This window comes from Helianthus annuus, chromosome 11 (assembly GCF_002127325.2).
Source record: "Helianthus annuus cultivar XRQ/B chromosome 11, HanXRQr2.0-SUNRISE, whole genome shotgun sequence".
NCBI lineage: Eukaryota > Viridiplantae > Streptophyta > Magnoliopsida > Asterales > Asteraceae > Helianthus > Helianthus annuus.
This window is the reverse complement of record NC_035443.2, coordinates 9,039,622-9,057,795: the sequence shown is the minus strand read 5'-3', so window position 1 is coordinate 9,057,795 and position 18,174 is coordinate 9,039,622. Positions and strand designations below refer to the sequence as shown.

The 18,174-nt window shown below is 36.0% G+C and overlaps 1 protein-coding gene and 1 long non-coding RNA gene across 3 annotated transcripts; one reads left to right on the top strand and one right to left on the bottom strand.

The window, feature by feature from the left end:
• The first annotated feature begins 998 nt into the window (after positions 1-998).
• LOC110889472 lies at positions 999-5,213 on the top strand. 2 transcript variants are annotated; one of them, XM_022137006.2, is made up of 6 exons: positions 999-1,323; positions 1,469-1,671; positions 2,448-2,824; positions 2,949-3,097; positions 3,856-4,108; positions 4,986-5,213. In XM_022137006.2, exons 3-6 carry the CDS (start codon positions 2,709-2,711, stop codon positions 4,990-4,992), a joined length of 525 nt encoding a protein of 174 aa, XP_021992698.1. In that variant the 5' UTR covers positions 999-1,323; positions 1,469-1,671; positions 2,448-2,708; the 3' UTR covers positions 4,993-5,213. The 2 variants fall into 2 exon arrangements, with proteins under 2 accessions (XP_021992698.1, XP_035835460.1); XM_035979567.1 differs by having other exon boundaries at positions 2,127-2,824.
• Positions 5,214-6,722: 1,509 nt separating this feature from the next.
• Positions 6,723-8,484, bottom strand: LOC110889473. The gene is made up of 3 exons (XR_002563607.2): positions 8,276-8,484; positions 8,042-8,096; positions 6,723-6,956 (listed from the first exon to the last, which is right to left on the bottom strand). It is a non-coding gene; the product is annotated as an uncharacterized LOC110889473 (long non-coding RNA).
• Positions 8,485-18,174: the final 9,690 nt, after the last annotated feature.

The following is an 18,174-nucleotide window of genomic DNA, read 5'->3' as shown; positions in this document are numbered from 1 at the left end:
CAGCTCGCAAACAGCCCTAGTTAAAACTAGAATCAAGGTTGATGGAATCATGGAATCATAAATAGATATTATTTATCTTGAATAAGACGCAAGTCAAACCTTCGAGTATCATGGATACACAAATGTCTGATAAATTGCTAAAATCGTCCCTGAGGTTTAGGTATGTTTGTCAGTTTTATCTAAAAAAAATTTTGTACCGTATTGTCATTTACTTTTGGATTTTTTGCCATTTTCATCAAACGTCTAACTTTCTTTTTTGCCAAAATCGTCCCTCTGATTTAGGATTTTTTTTTTTGCCATTTTCTCCAAATGTCTGATAGAAAAAAAAAAGCAAATTAGACGTTTGAATGAAAATGACAAATGAAATCCCAAAAGTAAAGCGTAATATGGTACATAAAAGTTGTTTTGGATGAAACTGGCAAACATGTCCAAACCTCAGGGACGATTTTGACAATTTACTCTAAAATTAAAATTAAGGAAATATCGTACAAAGAATTTAGAAAAAAAAAATCATATACTGGTTTTGATGGTTTAGGATCAAATACAAAGGTTCATAAAAGTAAAAAGTCGTACAATGGGTATCAAACGGACTTGGATTCACCAAGCGGCACTGGAACCGTCTCATTGAACTCTACGTTGTGAGATTTTAGGTTCCCACTTTTTGATTTATAGGTTGTAGATTTTAGAATTTTTATTTATTATCATTGTGTCTTTTATTTATCATTGTGTTTTTCTATATTTGCGTCATTGTGCCTTTTTGCGACTGATTGTGTCTTTTTTTCTCGATGTTGTGTTATATTTTTTGGTATCTCTCTATTATAATAAATCAAACCTTCAAAATCCTACTTGTCAACACAACAAGCCACCATTTTACTCTCTTTCCTACATGGCAATCCCTGGCTTCTTCTATTCCACATGTCATTTTACTGTGATTTCTTTTTTTTTAAGCTGTGAGAAGACAACAACAGGCTACAAAAGTCTGAATTTTGACCAGCTCTGTAACTCATCACGTGACCCCTTTTCAAATTTCAAACTACGAGCCTTTTTCATTTTGTTTCTCTCTCTCCCTCAAAGATGTGAATTTGGATCTGTGGATTCAAAAGGAAAAAGATCAGAGATGAGAGATGTAGAGATGTGTTGTTGATCTACAATATTAGAGTGGAATCAAAATCTTCATTTTCATCTTCCGACTTGATACAGAGCCGGTGTGGGATCTGAGTTTGTTCTTCATCTAGGGTTTTGATGATGAGAGCAATTGTGTGACGGGCTTTCCTTTCATCTTTTCACTCCAAACCCTAAACAACTCTCCATCATCTCTCAAAGGTGAGTTTCTACTTCCAACAATGTTCACCACAACATTTGATTTTGTAATATGCATCTTCTCCGTTCCTTTGTTACACTGTTCCTTTATAAACTTTAATATTCCTTTCAGTTCTTAAGAATCTTTGGTACGATTTAATGTTTTCAGCTTCATCGGCTGTGATGAACATATCCGGTGATTATGCTTGTGTATCGTCCGCCGATATGAAGTAAACCTTATCCAAACGCAGATAATAGATATTACAGAGAATGATGTACAGTCGTTGTCTGTTCATCGAAGATTCCATGGTTCGTCTCGTGACCGATCCAAACGCAGATCTGTTCATCGAAGATTTCATGTTTGTTGGACTGGTAATTAGGGTTCTTATCTTTGTTTTGTATAATTCTTTCAAATAAAAATTTTATTTGTGTTTTGTTCTTGTAGATTTGTTCTTTTTTACATTGTTAGAATTGCGCGTAGACAGTGAATTAGTGGTAGTTTGATCATGAATATGAACATGAGCATGAATTTATTTGCAATTACAGTTTGTATAAACCAAAGTGGTGTTACAGTCCAATATTTAGACTTTTGAGATTCGAACAACCCGAATAAATACAATTTTTTTTTCTGCAAAATGGATACTGATTTTGAATTTCCAAGTTAAACATAGGACTCGCAAAATTTGTAATAACTATGTTATTTGATACAACAACTACTATTAATATTAGGCGTCGGATTCGTTTATGCAACAAATATAGATATTACATGTTTTTTTATGTTAAATGATAGTGATTATGCGTTTCTGAGGTTTTTTTTTTTTTTGAAGATTGTGAATCTATAAATGGGTCAAGATTTAGAGCTCGATTTTGAGAAGTACTGTGTGGTAGATGGAAGTCCTATAACAGTTCTTTTATCTACCCATGATACAAAAATCAAAAAGAAAAAAATATTAGAAAAGAACCCAAGTGTAGAAATGAGGTATTGTTGGATAAAAGCACAGAATTTGGCACGTGTTGTTCCGTCATTGGGGCCTGAGGGTGTAGACCTTCTATCTTTATTCATCAAACACATAATGTTTTTAAGTTAATTAATAGTTAGGTTTTTCTAACTTCTGATTTGACTTAATTTCATGCTTTGTTGTTTTTAGAAAACGCTGAAATACGACCCTGCTGGCAGGATTTCGGCTAACATGCTATGGATCATCCTTATTTCGATAGCTTTGACAGATCATAGTTCTGATGCTTTTGCCCTGCTGTTTGATTATACCGTGTGTATGCATTCTACAAGTTATGTTCTTATCCTACAAGTGTTATGTGATTATCGTGCTTTTGTCGTAAACCTTTATTGCATCCGAAAAGTGTCCGTGTGATATGCATTCTACACGTTATGCTCTTATCCTACAAGTGTTATGTGTTTATCGTGCTTTTGTCGTAAACCTTTATTGCATCTGAAAAGTGTCGTTCATGACAAACCCGAGAGTAGCAGTTCGTTGCCTGATCCTGGGGACTGGGATCCTAATTATAGGTAATCATTGATGCCATAAATTATTACATTTTTAGTTTTATCGTCATATTTATTGTATTTTAACTATTTAAGTTGTTAGATGGTATGATGAAAAGTTTTATTAACTTTTTTCTTTTTCTTTCAGTGATGAACTGCTTTTGCAAGATGATTCTTCAGAATTAAACAACATGACAATGGGAGTATGCAAAGTAGTCAAGCTTTTACTCCTACAAAATCTTTTGTTGGAGCTGGGCGATTTAATCAAATGTCAAACTCAAATATGTCAATACAGAGGTATGTTCCATGCATCGTTTTATAATGATGTGGAGTTGTGTCATGTCATTATTTTCCCTGCTATAGAATGGTACATACAGTGGTAAAGAAAAAGATATAGGGTAAAGTGCCATTTTCGTTTTCGTCCCCTGAGGTTTGGCCAGTTGTGCGATTTTCGTCCAAAGGTTTGTTTTTCCGCATCTGGATCCAAATTGTTTGAAATCTTGCCATTTCATCCGGCTCATTAACTTCATCCAATTTTCTCTATTAAGTCAGGGTAATCCCGTCTTTTTTGTTAACTTAAAGGGCGATTCGGTCTTTTTCATTTTTGTCTACAAGCATTTAGTATAATGTACAAGTATTCACTTAAAGGGCAATTTGGCCTTTTTCACTTTATGTACATGGATTAGCATAATGTACAATTATTCACTTAAAGGGCAATTCAGTCTTTTTCACTATGTATGAAAATACCCCTGTCTTAACAGAAAAAAATTGGATGGAGTTAACGAGCCAAGTGAAAATCACAAGATTTCAAACCATTTGGATCTAGATGCGAAAAAACAAACATTTGGACGAAAGCCGCGAAAGTGGCCAAACCCTAGGGACGAAAATGGCATTTTACTCAAGAAAATGTGTTGGGTGAAAAAAAACAAACAAAACATTTTTTCTTACATACAATGACAAAAAGGTGAAAGTAACTTACATATTGGTTTAATAGATTTCCGTTATACTTATTTTATTTGCTTTATTCTGTTTCATTGGTGTTTTATTCCTTATAGGCCAAACAAGCATTCCCACATGCAGATGGATCTCCCGATGTGTATGTTCACCCTATGATGCGTTCTTCCCATTTAATGCCCCATTTCTCTCAGTTTGCACCCAGCCAGTTGGGTCAACAGCAGCGATTCAGTCACGGGCGGTCAATGGGTGCTCGTGGTGGCGAATGGAATCATGTCAAGGTCCAGCCCCCACTTTCCAATTACAGCTCAGCGGGTCAACGTTCCCACGGAAGCAACAACAATTCGCCATGGGGTACATTAAACAACCTTCCTTATTTCTTTTTTTAATTGTTTTTGGATTCATGCCAATGTTAAAGGTGAGTGGGAAAATGGATGAGTTGGGTAACGGGTCAAAATTGGCACTCTTTGGTACCCTGGTTTGGGTCTGATTGACCTGGAACACTTTTTGTCCGGGTCATTTGGCTTGTAAATAATTACGTCTCAAATGTGATTACAAAAGTTGTATTATCTTGATGGTAACGGAAAAAAATTATGAGGGTTTCTGTATTATATATTTTTTATCAACTTTATCATATTAGTAAAGCACAAGGATGGTCCCTGTGATTGACCAGAATTTTGGATTTGGTCCCTAGCTTCTCAAAAGCACACGAACGGTCCCTGTGGTTTGCACGATGTAACACATTTAGTACCTACGCGAGTACTTTGTAACACATTTAGGCCCTTACTTAGACATGCTAAAACCGGTATATTTGTTAGTTGGAGGCCAAATGTGTTACAAAATGCAAAACACAGGGACCATCCGTGTACTTTTGAAAAACTAGGGACCATGTCTAAAATTTTGGTTAACCACAGGGACCATCCGTGTACTTTACTCTAATTTAGCAATAAATTTCCTTATTAAATTTATGTGGAAACACTTGTGCATCAAAAATATAATTCAGACTTTTGGCCCATTTAACATGTTTAACCTTTTAGCTAAGTTTCTTTTTTTTTTCTTTTTTACCCAGTTCTCTTGGATAATTTATAGAATAAAATGATGTAGAGGTTTTACCCATATGACCCGTTTCTTTTAAGCTACTTATGACCCGTTAGAGATAAAACGTAATCCAGGTGGACCTACTTATAAGAGTCAAAACTGTCTGATGTGAAGTTTATGTTCTTTGTTGTAGGGCGTAGGGGCAACCATCCGATAGCGACCAATATTCTCCCATCTTCACATGGTGGAAACGAATATGGAAGGATTGCATGATGGTTACAGTTTGAAATTATATATAGAAAATATGGACTCTAAGGAAGGAATGTTATGCTGATAATTGGTAGTTGAAGTACGACTTATGGAAGTGCATTCATAGTGAATTTTTTCATTTAAGACTTATGAAACTGGCTTCTTTCTATTTCTTTCTTTTGTTGCTAATTAAAAACCTGATCCAAAATAAGATGTCATAAAAAGACGTGGGTTATAGTTTCGTTATTACCGTCCTTCGTTGCAAAGTATCTCATCTACACTTGTCAATTAAATTAAAAATAACATAATTCAATAAAATATTTGAAAAAACGTATTTTATGTCATTTTATGATTTCACAAAAGATTGATTATAATTTCTTTATTAATGTCATTCGTTGCAACTTAAAATAACAATATATTTTAATATAACTAAAAAAACATAAATCAATAAAACATTTTGTATGGGTTTAGAAAACATTCTTATATCGTGATCTTATTATCAATTAAATGGAATCGGCTTTACATGAAAACTTTGAATACATATAGAAGAAAAGTTGAGATACTTATAAAAGCAAACTAAAATTTGGGGTGGAGAAGGGAAAGAGGATGTTTAAGAGGTTTAAAGTGTTATTTATGTACTTTTTTTTATTTTAAATTAAATTTTCCTAGCCTGGGAAGTTCCCGGGTGATAGGGATGGAGTTTTTTTAGGATCGTACAAGAACGTGATGGGTTCATGTAAGGGTACTTTGAATAAGTCTTAAAACCGGTATAATCGAGTTTTTTAGCATCACATATGATGCCTGTTTTCTTTTGGCATTCACAAGAATATTTTGAAACTTTCTTGACATCAGTCTTGTGTACGCGTTAAGAGCCGCTTTTGAAGTAAATGCCCTAACTAATTCAACTTCTATTTTTTCTTATTGGTAAGGTTTACCAAACATGAATCTTAGCATGAAGAGATATCAGGTTATAAATCATATAAAAAAAATACTTTCATAGATATAGATTTTTTTAACACAACCCATAACCCGTGAAGCTCACGGGTATATAACCTAGTTGTGTTATATTTTACTTGACATTGTGTCTTTTTTTACGATGGATTGTGTCTTTTTTTCCTCGAGACCTCGACATTGTGTTATATTTTTGAGCATCACGTTATATTTTGCCCGACATTGTACCATGTTGTGCCATTTATTGTGTCTTTACTTCTTAATTTTAAAAGTTTTTTTTAAATAATTTAACCCGGTTTTGATATTGTTGTCCAATGATGAAATTCTAGAATTCTATTTTTAGTTTCACAAGTACATGTTGGTTAATTTTTTAACAATGGAATGTATGTTGGTCTCTTTTCATATTACTTTAGTTGGTACTGGTATTTAGTTATATTATAGTTCTTTTTTATAAAAGTATATATAGAAACAAAAATCTCTTTTATATATATATATATATATATATATATATATATACTAGGTTATCACCCGGGATTGCTTCCCGGGCTCGAGAAAATAACTAATATTCTTATTATTTATGATTAATACATACTTAAAATGGTAAAAATGTATTGACATATCAATGTGTTTGCTATAATTAGAGTTTAAATATTTGAAGCATCTTTCTTTTGGGTGTTCTTGAAAAAATATTTCAAGCTCGAGTACTAATATTCAAAGAAGTGCCAACATCTTTACCTAAGAGAACAATTTTGACTGTTGAAACATTTGGCAACCAATTTTGTAACTCACTGTTAACAAAAAGTTAACACTTACAATTAAAAAAAATATATATAGTTCATCAAAACACAATGAAATTCAACAAAATAAGAAACCTTCCAATCCAGAAAAAGGTACTTGCAACTATGGTAACATGTAGACCATAATTGCTTTGAAACTCCATCAAATAGGCAATTGATGCTATAACCTGTAAAAAAATACCAAAAACTTATTGATTGATTAATGTAGCATAAAATGGAATTTTGTAACTAATAAAGTTGTATTATCACAATAATAAGATTGATGCAAACATTTGACATCATAATTAATACTTAATACTGGAGCATGAGCTTAAATATTTGAAGCAGTTGGTTAGTTAATGGAACAGCAACAACATAACCGTTTTTCAGAACTTCAACCATCATAAATCCTGCAACCACCTACGATATGTGTAAAGTGTGACACGATGCGTATGACAACTTAACTGACCCATGTTGAACAAAGTTTTTGTCGATATACTGGAGCATGAGCTAAGAACCCTAAAATCCTTAAAAATGAACAACAAAAGAAAGAAAGTAATCAGATGTTTACATCTTAGCCGATGAAATTGAAAAACAGGTCGGTTGACTAACACCACCCGTTTAAAAGACACGAACCCAACACGAAAAAAAAGTTTGGGTTGACTAACACGACCCGTTTAAAAGACGCATCGGGTTCGGGTTGACCCCTATTAAAAACAGGTCGGTTTCGGGTTGAGTCGTATAAAAACGGGTTGACCCGTTAATCTGTTTAACTATTTAGAAAAAAAAAGAAAAAACTTTTATATCTTTTTTGTTTTTTCCGTATTGAATACTAAACTACACACAAGCCACCAAAGAAGCACACCAACAAAACAAAGAAACGTCCACACGGTTCCCCTAAGTATAAGTAAATCAATGCAAGACGACAAAACTAACTTTAGATCAAAGAACTTGCTGCATCGCTGCACTCACTATGAGTTCTGACTCCCTCAATTCCTTACAAAATTTCACAAGTTTTTATTGTTCTGAAACAGCATTTTAATTTAACATACTGATAGATATTTTTAAATGATTATTGAATAAGAACAACACTTTAAGAGATGATCAACAACTTTAATCAAATCTGAACCAGCAAAAACTCCTCTCCTCTCTAGTAACATCTCACTTTTTCTTAAACCTAATTATGAACAATTTGATTCTGAAAATAAACACCCAAAAGTCGAACCGATCAATAAACAATCCCAAACAGCCCTAAATCAGTTCTCGTATTTACCTGTACATGACAAACCATATGTTTTGATTCAGTGCAAGGGTATAGGTCTTGACTCCTGATGGAAAAAAAACAAACATGAATGAAGGATGGGAATAAGAAACTGTAACTTGAAGTGGTGATAATCAATTATACAAGAAGAACGAACTTAAAACCCTAATATTAGAAGACGTGAAGGAGTAGGATTACAGATTAGGCATAGCAAAATAATGAAAAAAATACCCAACATAAACTTACCCAGATCACATAAGATTGAATTCCTAATCAACACATAATCGATCAATGAGTAAACAATGAGGGAGGTCCAACGCAGAGACTGGGGAAGATTGAAGACGGAGAGGTGAAATGGCGGCTGTGGAGGTGATTAGGGTTAGATGGAGAGAACGAAGGATGAACTGATAATAGGAGCCTATATAATCGGGTTATAACATCGGGTGGGTATGGTAAAATGGGGATCCGCGAGCAATGTAAAGATCCGTCCCGTTTTCCCGCCAAAATGAAAGCTGAGAAGCTCTAATAAAATGCCACCTCAACCCAATTTTTTTTATTTATTATATATAATAGATAGAGAAGGGGGAGTGAAAGAGAAGCAATAAAGAAAAAAACTTACAAAAAAGTAATAAACTATAAACCAACTGAAAAAGAGAGATTAATAAAGTAAAAAGATCACAATAAAACAAGAAGAAAAAAGCAAAAGCCTTATAAAATCAAAATAATTAATAAAGAAGATAATTAGTTAATTAAGTAATTAAAATGATTTAAAGTGTTACCAGCGTTTCACTCGCTTTGGTGTTGTAGTCTCCATGCTTTTTGCGAGCTTTGTGATCAGTGGCGAAGCTTAAGATTTCTGACCGGGGGGTCGAAAGCGTACATACCCAAAAATTTCTATGAAACAGGGGGTCGAAAACGTATATACCTAAAAATTTCTATACAAAAACTACATACTCTCCACCACTGAGCGAAAAGTTCGGGGGGGGGGGGGAGGCCTACGCCCTTGTTTGTGACTCTTCTCACATAAAAGATTCAAATAACTATTTTAAATGAAAGACGAGGTTTTATTTTCAAATATGACTAGTTTAAGAACCCGTATGTTACACGAGTGGAACAACTTTAAAATATATTACTTAACAGTGTTCACATAAACTTTGATATAAAACAAACGTTCTATTACTTATCTAAATATTAACATATATTGAACTGAAAAAAATATACGAAAAAATCACAAATCATTATACATGTGCAGGTACTAATATTTCCTTAGGATATTATCTCCGCTCTATCCCTCTATCCCTGGTTATACAATATTTTTAAGAAGAATTCGATGTACTTTCACCTTTCTAGGTTTGATGAGAGATATGAGTGAGGAGAGAAAATATTCTATAAAGCAAAAGATAAAATAATAACAATTATTGTGTTATATTTTTTTATTAAAAAATTACATATTAAATTTACTTCAGAACTAAAAAATCTATAGATACAAATATTAATAAATTACATATTAAATTTACTTCAGAAAATAAAAACCAACCATCCTCACAACCACCTACAACCACTTTTCGTAAATTAAAAACCAACCACCCTAGCTCACATAAATAATTTAGAGGGTTAGATGTGAATGCTCTCACATATGTTACATATGTCTATCATGGGCACACTGAACACAAATATCAAATATAATGATACATAAAATATAAAATAAGAAATATCCTACAACGAATTTAGATATAAAAAAATGGATGTGTTACACGTGAGAATGTATGTTGTTTTCTTTTCATATTACATTACATTAGGGGTATTGGTATTTAAGAAAATGTTTGATAAACTATATTCTAGTTTTTTTCATACAAATATATAGAAACAAAAATCTCCTTAATATACATAAAGAGAGGGGGAGTGAGAGAAAAAAAAAACTTGTAAAAAAGTAATAAACTATAAACCAACTGAAAAATAGAGATTAATAAAGTACAAAAATCACAATAAAACAAGAAGACAAAAGCAAAAGTCTTATTAAATTAAAATAAGGGTATTGTTAAATACACCTAAAAAATCAACTTTTTTTATTTTTTTCATAACTTAGCTGCCCATCTATCTGAAAGGACAAAAAGATTTTGTTGACTTTAAAGGAGACCTTGGGATGACTATGACGTGACGGATCATCCTCCCTTGAAGGACAATCACCATAGCCTAAGTAGGAGAAGCAGCAGATACATTCTTTTTTTTTTTTTTTTTACTTCCTAATTTTATACATATTGTACCTATCATTTATTCATTCTACCAATTTTATACCCATCATCATTTAATGATCGTATGCGATTCATATTTTAATATATATTATTATTTTTTAATAAAAACTAACAGTTCTTGAAATATTATATATTTCAAGCATACCTAATATTACATTAAATTCTTACACTAAATTAATATATTAATATTAACTTTCTTAGGAGGTGTTTTGTGTTGCGTTTTCAAAATATATTATACGTTTTCAAGATTGCGTTTTAGAGGCAGATAATCACTTTTTCATCCAAACACTTTTTTTAGATTACTTATCTTTTACAAATGCAATAATCAAATAATCACTTCAAAACGTAATCCCAAACGCTCTCTTAATTAGTTTAAACTAGTGGGATTCCACGCGCTACACGGCGAAAACTCGATCAGTATCGGTACATTTCGTTACGGAACTAAACTCCCCACAGCGACCGAAAGGAAAGAAATTGAGTCGTGACATGTCTAAAAGAATATCAACACATTTTTACATGTAAAACTATAAAAATGAATACCGGTACTGATTTCGATAATACCAATACCGATATTGTTCAGTTGAAATCGATTCAGTTCGTTACGATTAATTTTTTCACGTTTACTGTTTTATTAGAGACTCGTTATTTATTTATGATTAACTTTTTCACTTTCGTATTTATAATAAAGCGTCTTGATTATTTATTTATTAATATTGATATTAATACTAATAATAGTATAACAAAATATAAAAAAGTAACAAAAGTATTATAAAATAAAATAAGATAAAAATATAATTATTACTTTTGACTTTATAATTTTTTTTTTGAACGGCCAACAAAATTTTATTATAAATCATACGGCCAACAACGTGTTAGCCCACGCCAATTACATACACCAATTATATTGACCAAAATTCACCCAGACCTACAAACATTTACTTGCTACTTCAAATCTACTCCATTCCTCCCATGTGATTCCTTTTAGGCTCGACCGATTCCCAATCCACAAAAAGCTCAATTGTTTAATTTCCTCCAGCATACGTGCCAAAATTATTTCCTTGTTGTTAAAAATGAGGTAGTTTCTGCCCCGCCACAATACCCATAACGAAACTTGCATTATCGCGTAAATTAACTTCCTCCATTTCGTATTGCCACGGACGTGTTTGTGCCAAACCAATAGATCTTTTGCTCGAAATGCATAGATGCTTGAAATTTTACACCAAGCTGAAATATAATTCCAAACTTGCTGTGCCAATTCACAACTCACGAACAAATGGTCAATGTCTTCAGGTTGTTGGTCACATATTTTGCATAATACCTGGCCGTTCCCAACATTTATACGGGCTAAAGCAACCTGCGTAGGCAGCCTCTCCAAAGAGATCCTCCAGGCCAAGAAATTCACTTTCGAAGGGATCCAATTATTCCAGACGAAATCATTTCCTAGATCGGAAAATCTCGCATTCTGCAGATGATTTTTAAGACTTTTGACAGAGAAAGAAGCTGATGTATCCAGCTCCCACCTCCACCGGTCCGCTCCGTGACCCATAGCCGCCGCAAATAGTTGCTGAGAAAGAGCCTGAAGCTCAGCCAGTTCAGCCGACGTTTCAGGTTGCCGTAACCAGTCGAAATTCAGCACTATTCCTCCATCCTGAACCTTTACTCGCTCCGCCACAGAGACGTTTTTGAACCTCTCCAGAATAAACAAAGCTGGAAAGTTGCTTTGTAATGTTCCACCTTCGACCCATCTTTCTTTCCAGAAGATCACCGAATTACCAGCTCCAGGTATAGCCCGAAAACAATCTATCAGATTTATTCCAACTTTCTCGAAATCCTTTGAAATTTTAAACACTTGCTTCCACGGCCCAGTTATCGACATCCTACCAGGTATCGGGTTCCATGATCTTTCATTATGATGAATGCTCCATATAACCTTACGCCATAAACTATCCGGGTCTGTTTTGAACCTCCACCACCATTTGGCCAGCATAGCCAAATTTGCGTCCTTTAATGATCCTAAACCCGCTCCACCCAACTCTTTTGGTGCCATTACATTTTCCCATGCTACTCCACACAATTTTCTTTTCTCCGGTGTTATTCCCCATAGGAACTCCCTCCGTAGCCTCTCTAGTTGGTCAATAATACTAGAGGGGGCTTTATATAATGAGAAAAAATACGTCGGAAGTGCATTGAGCACAGATTTAATAAGAGTCAACCTACCACCGAAAGACAATGTTTTTACCTTCCAAATAGCAAGTCTCTTCTTAAAAATGTCAACAACCGGCTTCCAATTCTTCACTAAATTCATATTCGCCCCCACCTGAAGCCCCAAATGTTTAAAGGGAAGACACCCAACCCTACAACCCAGATAATTAGCCAAGTTTTGTACATTATCATTGCTTACATTTACGCCAAAAACGCTACTTTTAGCAAGATTGACCCGAAGACCGGAAGATAAGTAAAAACACCTTAGAATTCTACTAAGGTTTTGCACGCTATATGTTGCCCAATTGCCGATAAAAATCACATCATCTGCATATAAGAAGTGGGAGATAACCGAACCTTGATTAGCAAGCCGGATACCTTCATAAATCCCAAGGGAACAGGCCTTCTTCATTACCCCAGTTAAGGCCTCCATAGCGATAATAAATAGAAATGGTGACAAAGGGTCACCCTGTCTCAACCCTCTATAGCACGTGAATTCCTGTGTTGGTGACCCATTTACTAGGACAGATGCTCTAGCACTACTGACTGTAGCCATAACCCACTTAATAAATCCAACAGGGAACTTCATTTGCTCCATTATAGATTCTAAAAATCCCCAATTAAGCGAGTCGTAGGCCTTTTCAATATCCACCTTGAAAATATACCCCTCCTTTTTATTAGACTTCAACCATGGAATAAGCTCATTCAGAATTAAAGGCCCGTCCAATATGCTTCTATTCCCCAGGAAAGCTGTTTGCTCCTCGGAAATTAGTCCATTAATAACTAATTTCATTCGATTTGCCAAAGCTTTTGAGATAACCTTGTTAATGCACCCAACGAGACTGATTGGTCTATAATCCCCCATACCATCCGGGTCCTTACATTTAGGTCTTAGGGCTATAAACGATTAGGTACACCCTTGGGAGAAGGTAGCACTTCGTGAGAACTCCTCGAACACTTTACAGAAATCTTCTTGCAGAGAGTCCCAACAACGCCTGATAAACCGAAAATTAACCCCGTCTGGACCCGGTGCTTTGTCCCCCTCACAGTCCCAGACCGCGTTCTTTATTTCTAAAAGGGAGAATGGGGTCGTTAACAATACAGCATCGACATCAGAGACCTGTTTTAAATTCGGGCACACAAGTGTAGGACGGGCAAGTAGCGGTTCCTGAAACTTTTGAGCAAAAAAAGAGCAAATGGAATCCTTGATAATTGGCGGCGATGACTCCCATACACCATCGATCATGAGGCCATTAATCCTATTGGAACTCTGATTTGCATTAACGATATTATGAAAAAAGGATGTGTTCTCATCCCCCTCCACCGCCCACTTCACCCTGGACCTTTGCTTTAAATCCATGAATTTTACCCGATCCACCTCCATGATAACCTTTTTACATTCAGCCCTTTCAAGTAGTTCATTTTCGGACAATGCTCTTTCTTCGGCTAGCGTTGCCAAAATCTCCAACCTTTCAATTTTTTGCTTGTATGTTACCTCCTTTTCCGCCTTAATCATAAAAACCCTTTCCTTTAGTCTGAACTTTATCCATTTTAATTTTACCGCCAGGCCCAAATCAGCAGGCCCATCGAATGAGAAACTTCTCAATGATTGTTTAGAAAATTCCAGGATACTGGGCAGCACCAACCAGGAATTAAAAATTCTTGTTGGAGTCGGACCAAAATCTTGTGCTAGAACTGACATGAGAATCAGACAATGATCCGACACCACGTTAGATAAAGCTACCACTGATGCGGACGGCCAATTAGACATAAAATCTCTGCAAACAAGGAAGCGATCTAGTTTGCTTTTATGAAGCCCATTGTTTGAGTGGTAAGGGAACTTGCGGCCTCCCATTTGATACTCTACCAAGTCGGCAGACTCGATAAAATGATTGAAAAAGGCTGCATTTAATTGCACAAATTCTGAATTTAGCCTTTCACCTGGTTCCCTAACATCGTTGAAATCCCCACCGAACACCCACAACCCTTGTAATGATTGTTTTAACATAATCAGTTCCTCCGATAAAGCGCGTCTCTCGACTGGGTCGTTATATGCATAAACATTAACAACATTCAGCCATTCACCTGTGTGTTTTAAACATCCTTGTACCAAAATAAATCTTTGATCCCGAATTATCTCGTTGCATTCAAAGACAGTTGGATCCCATAAGCTTACCAAACCCCCTGATCTGCCAATTGCATTCACATGTGCCATATCGAACCGAGTCCTCCCCCAGAATTTGCTAAAAATAAAGTCAGATATACCCCCAAGTTTAGTTTCCTGTATTGCTAAGAAGTGCACACCATGGGATGTTTTTAGCCCTCTAATCCAATCTACTTTCCTCTGGTCCCTGACCCCCCTTAAGTTTACTGACAATAAATTCATTGCAAACCGCTTTTTTCACCAGAAATTAACTCGCTGACCTGATTTCCAAAGCCTTCTAGGTTGAATCCCAACGCCGATCCGATGGCGACTGTGTCTTCTGCTTCATCTTGAATACTCCTGACTACCCCCATGCCCGATACACCGATCCCCGGATTAGTACCGGTCGCCGAGCGAAAGTTACCTCGAGAATCCACCCCCACCTGATTTGAGTCACCACGTTGGCCATCTTCTTCCTTAGACTCATTGTTATCTTCTGCCATGAGATTATCCTCAGATGAGACAACCTCTGGTCTAGACTCGTAATTGAGGTCAAAGGACCTTTCCAGATTTTTTACATGAGAATGGACCGGATCCTCCCTACTATCCACTACTGGGCTCCAATCTTGTGGGCTTCTAGCCCTTCTAGGTCTTTTTCTTGATTTATTAATTGGACCCTGGCCCACTTGTACATTTGAATTCATATTAAATCCATCCACCTCCTTTTCTACCTGGGGCCCACCGAAATCATTATTATGGACATTTTCCAACACTTTGGAATCATCAGCCGCCGTTTTTTGTCTGTCATTCTCCAAGTTTCCATGCACCTCACGCATGGGTGTAACCGGTTCAGATTCCGGAGGTTGTCGGTTCCCATTCTCCGTTCCATTTGCGACGTTTGGGATTTCACCTTCCTCCAATCCGTCAACCGGGGCTGCCACCGAACTCGAAGATTTCGCCGGAGATTCCTGACCTTCAATCGTCATGTCTGCAATCACTAACGACAACGAAACATTTTGCTCTTCTCTAACCCAGACCCTGTATACCTTCTCACCCCATTCCAGGTTAACTTCCTCTTCAATATGTCTCCCCGAAGACGTGATTATCCAACATCCACTATCAGAGTTGTTCGAAACGGTCCACGAGAAATCCGATGAACCAACAACTCTCCCAAAACACCCACCTACTTCATCATACATTTTACTATCCCTGAGATGTATAGGTATCCCGTTTATTTTGATCCACACTAACCGGTCGTATTCCAAATCATGGCCTTTCCATACAACAGCCGACGATATCATCCGGCTCCATTCTTCTCCAGTGTTTTTTGTAAACTCCACAGCCTGACCCTTCTCCTTGAAGACCATCATGCATTTTAAACCACCTAAATATGAAAGCGGATAATCCCCATAGCCCCACTCGTCCATCTTTTTCCTTATTTCTTTCATGGCATGTATATCTGTAAGTTCCATGATCGCTGCTCTCATCATACAGTGATCTGGATATACTGCAATCCTGTCATTTGCCACCACCGATTTGTTTTTACTTTCTTGTGCCTCCCCTATTCCTTTAACTACATCCAAGAACGTCCTACCCTGATTTACGGGCTTGTATTCGTATATTGGCCTCTTTTGAACATTCGGATTGTACTTAACTTTCGTCTGACCATGGTGTTGACCAGTGAAATTCTTCTGTTGGAAAAGTCTATGATTCTTATCAAACTTTGCAACGGAGACGCTCACCTTAGCTTCAAAAATTGTGACCTTATTCATGCCATGAAGAGTTTCCAGTACATCTTGAACCCCTTCACACCGTATGAATCCAAAGTGATTTCCCCTGGAATCTTTCTTCCTTGCAACATACACATCCTTTAAAACCCCACACTTCTGGAAGGCCCCCCATAAAGTCATCCTTGTCACTCCTTCTGGAAGATTGGTTACATAAAAGGTAGTCACTGCTCTTCCGTCTGGCCAAAAGTTGGAGTTTCCTTGGCCGTTTTCTCTACCCATTGCTCCCCTACTTGCAAACAAACGAACCAGAGGATTCACGGCCCTTTAAGGTGTTAACGGGATTCGAACCAATCTAGCTTAACTATACTCAGATAGCCGCGATCGGTATCAGACCCACTAAGCCCTCAAGGAAACCGGAATCGACTGAGGGAAAGGAGAGAAGGGGGGGAGCCTCGGCGAAGGAACGGAAGAAGAAGAGATACCGTCCCTTAGTGCGAATGGGAGAATCACCGGGACAAGATAGGGAGAAAGGTACGAAACCAGCTACTCACCAAGGTGAATAGCCGGGACCAAACTCACTATTCCGGCTAGGCTATCTCCGTCGAGCACTCCGGCGACGGTTCGAGGGAGAGAGAATTTTTTTAAAAACGTAAAGTATATTTATTAAATGCTCAAGAACTTGACTTTATAATAAAACATAATTATTACTTTTTACTTTATAATAAAACAATATAATAAAGTAGTTAATCGTTATAAAATCATTATTAAAATTGACTTTTGGGTATATTAATCCTTGTGATGAGTATATTTGTCACATTAATAAATGAAATGATTAACTAATTAATTAAAATGATTTAAAGTTTGACAAGCGTTTCACTCGCTTTGGTGTTGTAGTCTCCATGCTTTTTGCGAGCTTCGTGACTCTCTACTCACATAAAAGATTCAAATAATAACTATTTAAAATGAAAAAAGGGTTTTATAAATTAACACTATTAGGGTAGATGGTATGGATTGTTTAAATGGCTTCGGTGAACCACCCTTACTTGTTTGAGTCACCAATTGTTTGAATGTTTTCTTTGTATAGTCACCGATGTGGAAAGAGGAGGGAAGAGGGTTTAATGGTGGGTCCTAACCCCTTTCAACCAATCACAATTTTTCTTTTTAAATTCTTTACCACTCTCTAGGTGTTTGAACCATACCCTCTGATTGAGTGCAAAATGAGAAGTGAAATAGGGACTTGACATGACATAATATTATTGGCTAGAGAATAACTCAAACACCCTAAAGTGATTGAACCATACCCTCCACCCTTAAAAACTAAAGGGAAAGACCGTGCGTTGCGGCGGGTATCCCGACTGATGTCATATTCATTTATGATATGTATTATAAATGTTGACTTTTAAGCATGAAGTTTGTTAGTTACAAAACCCAACATGTCACTCTTATCTTACAAAACGAAACATGTGAGTTATGATAAATTAACTTGAAATGCGTAACAATGGTTGGATAAAAGAACAAATATAGCATATCACCTAGGACTAATTAAAATTAAATGGAAATCAGCATCATAAATGAAACCTAAAGTTAAGGTGTAATCGTTGTTGGCCTGCAGTTTGCATGGTTTGTTTCACCTGGCTTATCTTTTAATTGACATAAAAACCAAGAATACAATAGTTAGTAAACGAGATAATGGAAGTGGAAATCATTGCCAAACTGGACCTCATGTTTCTTTTTTCATTTAGTTATTTGTTTATTTTACGCTTTTGGGAGTTTAAGGACCATGTCCCCGGATATCCTTGGCATCATTTTACGAAATGG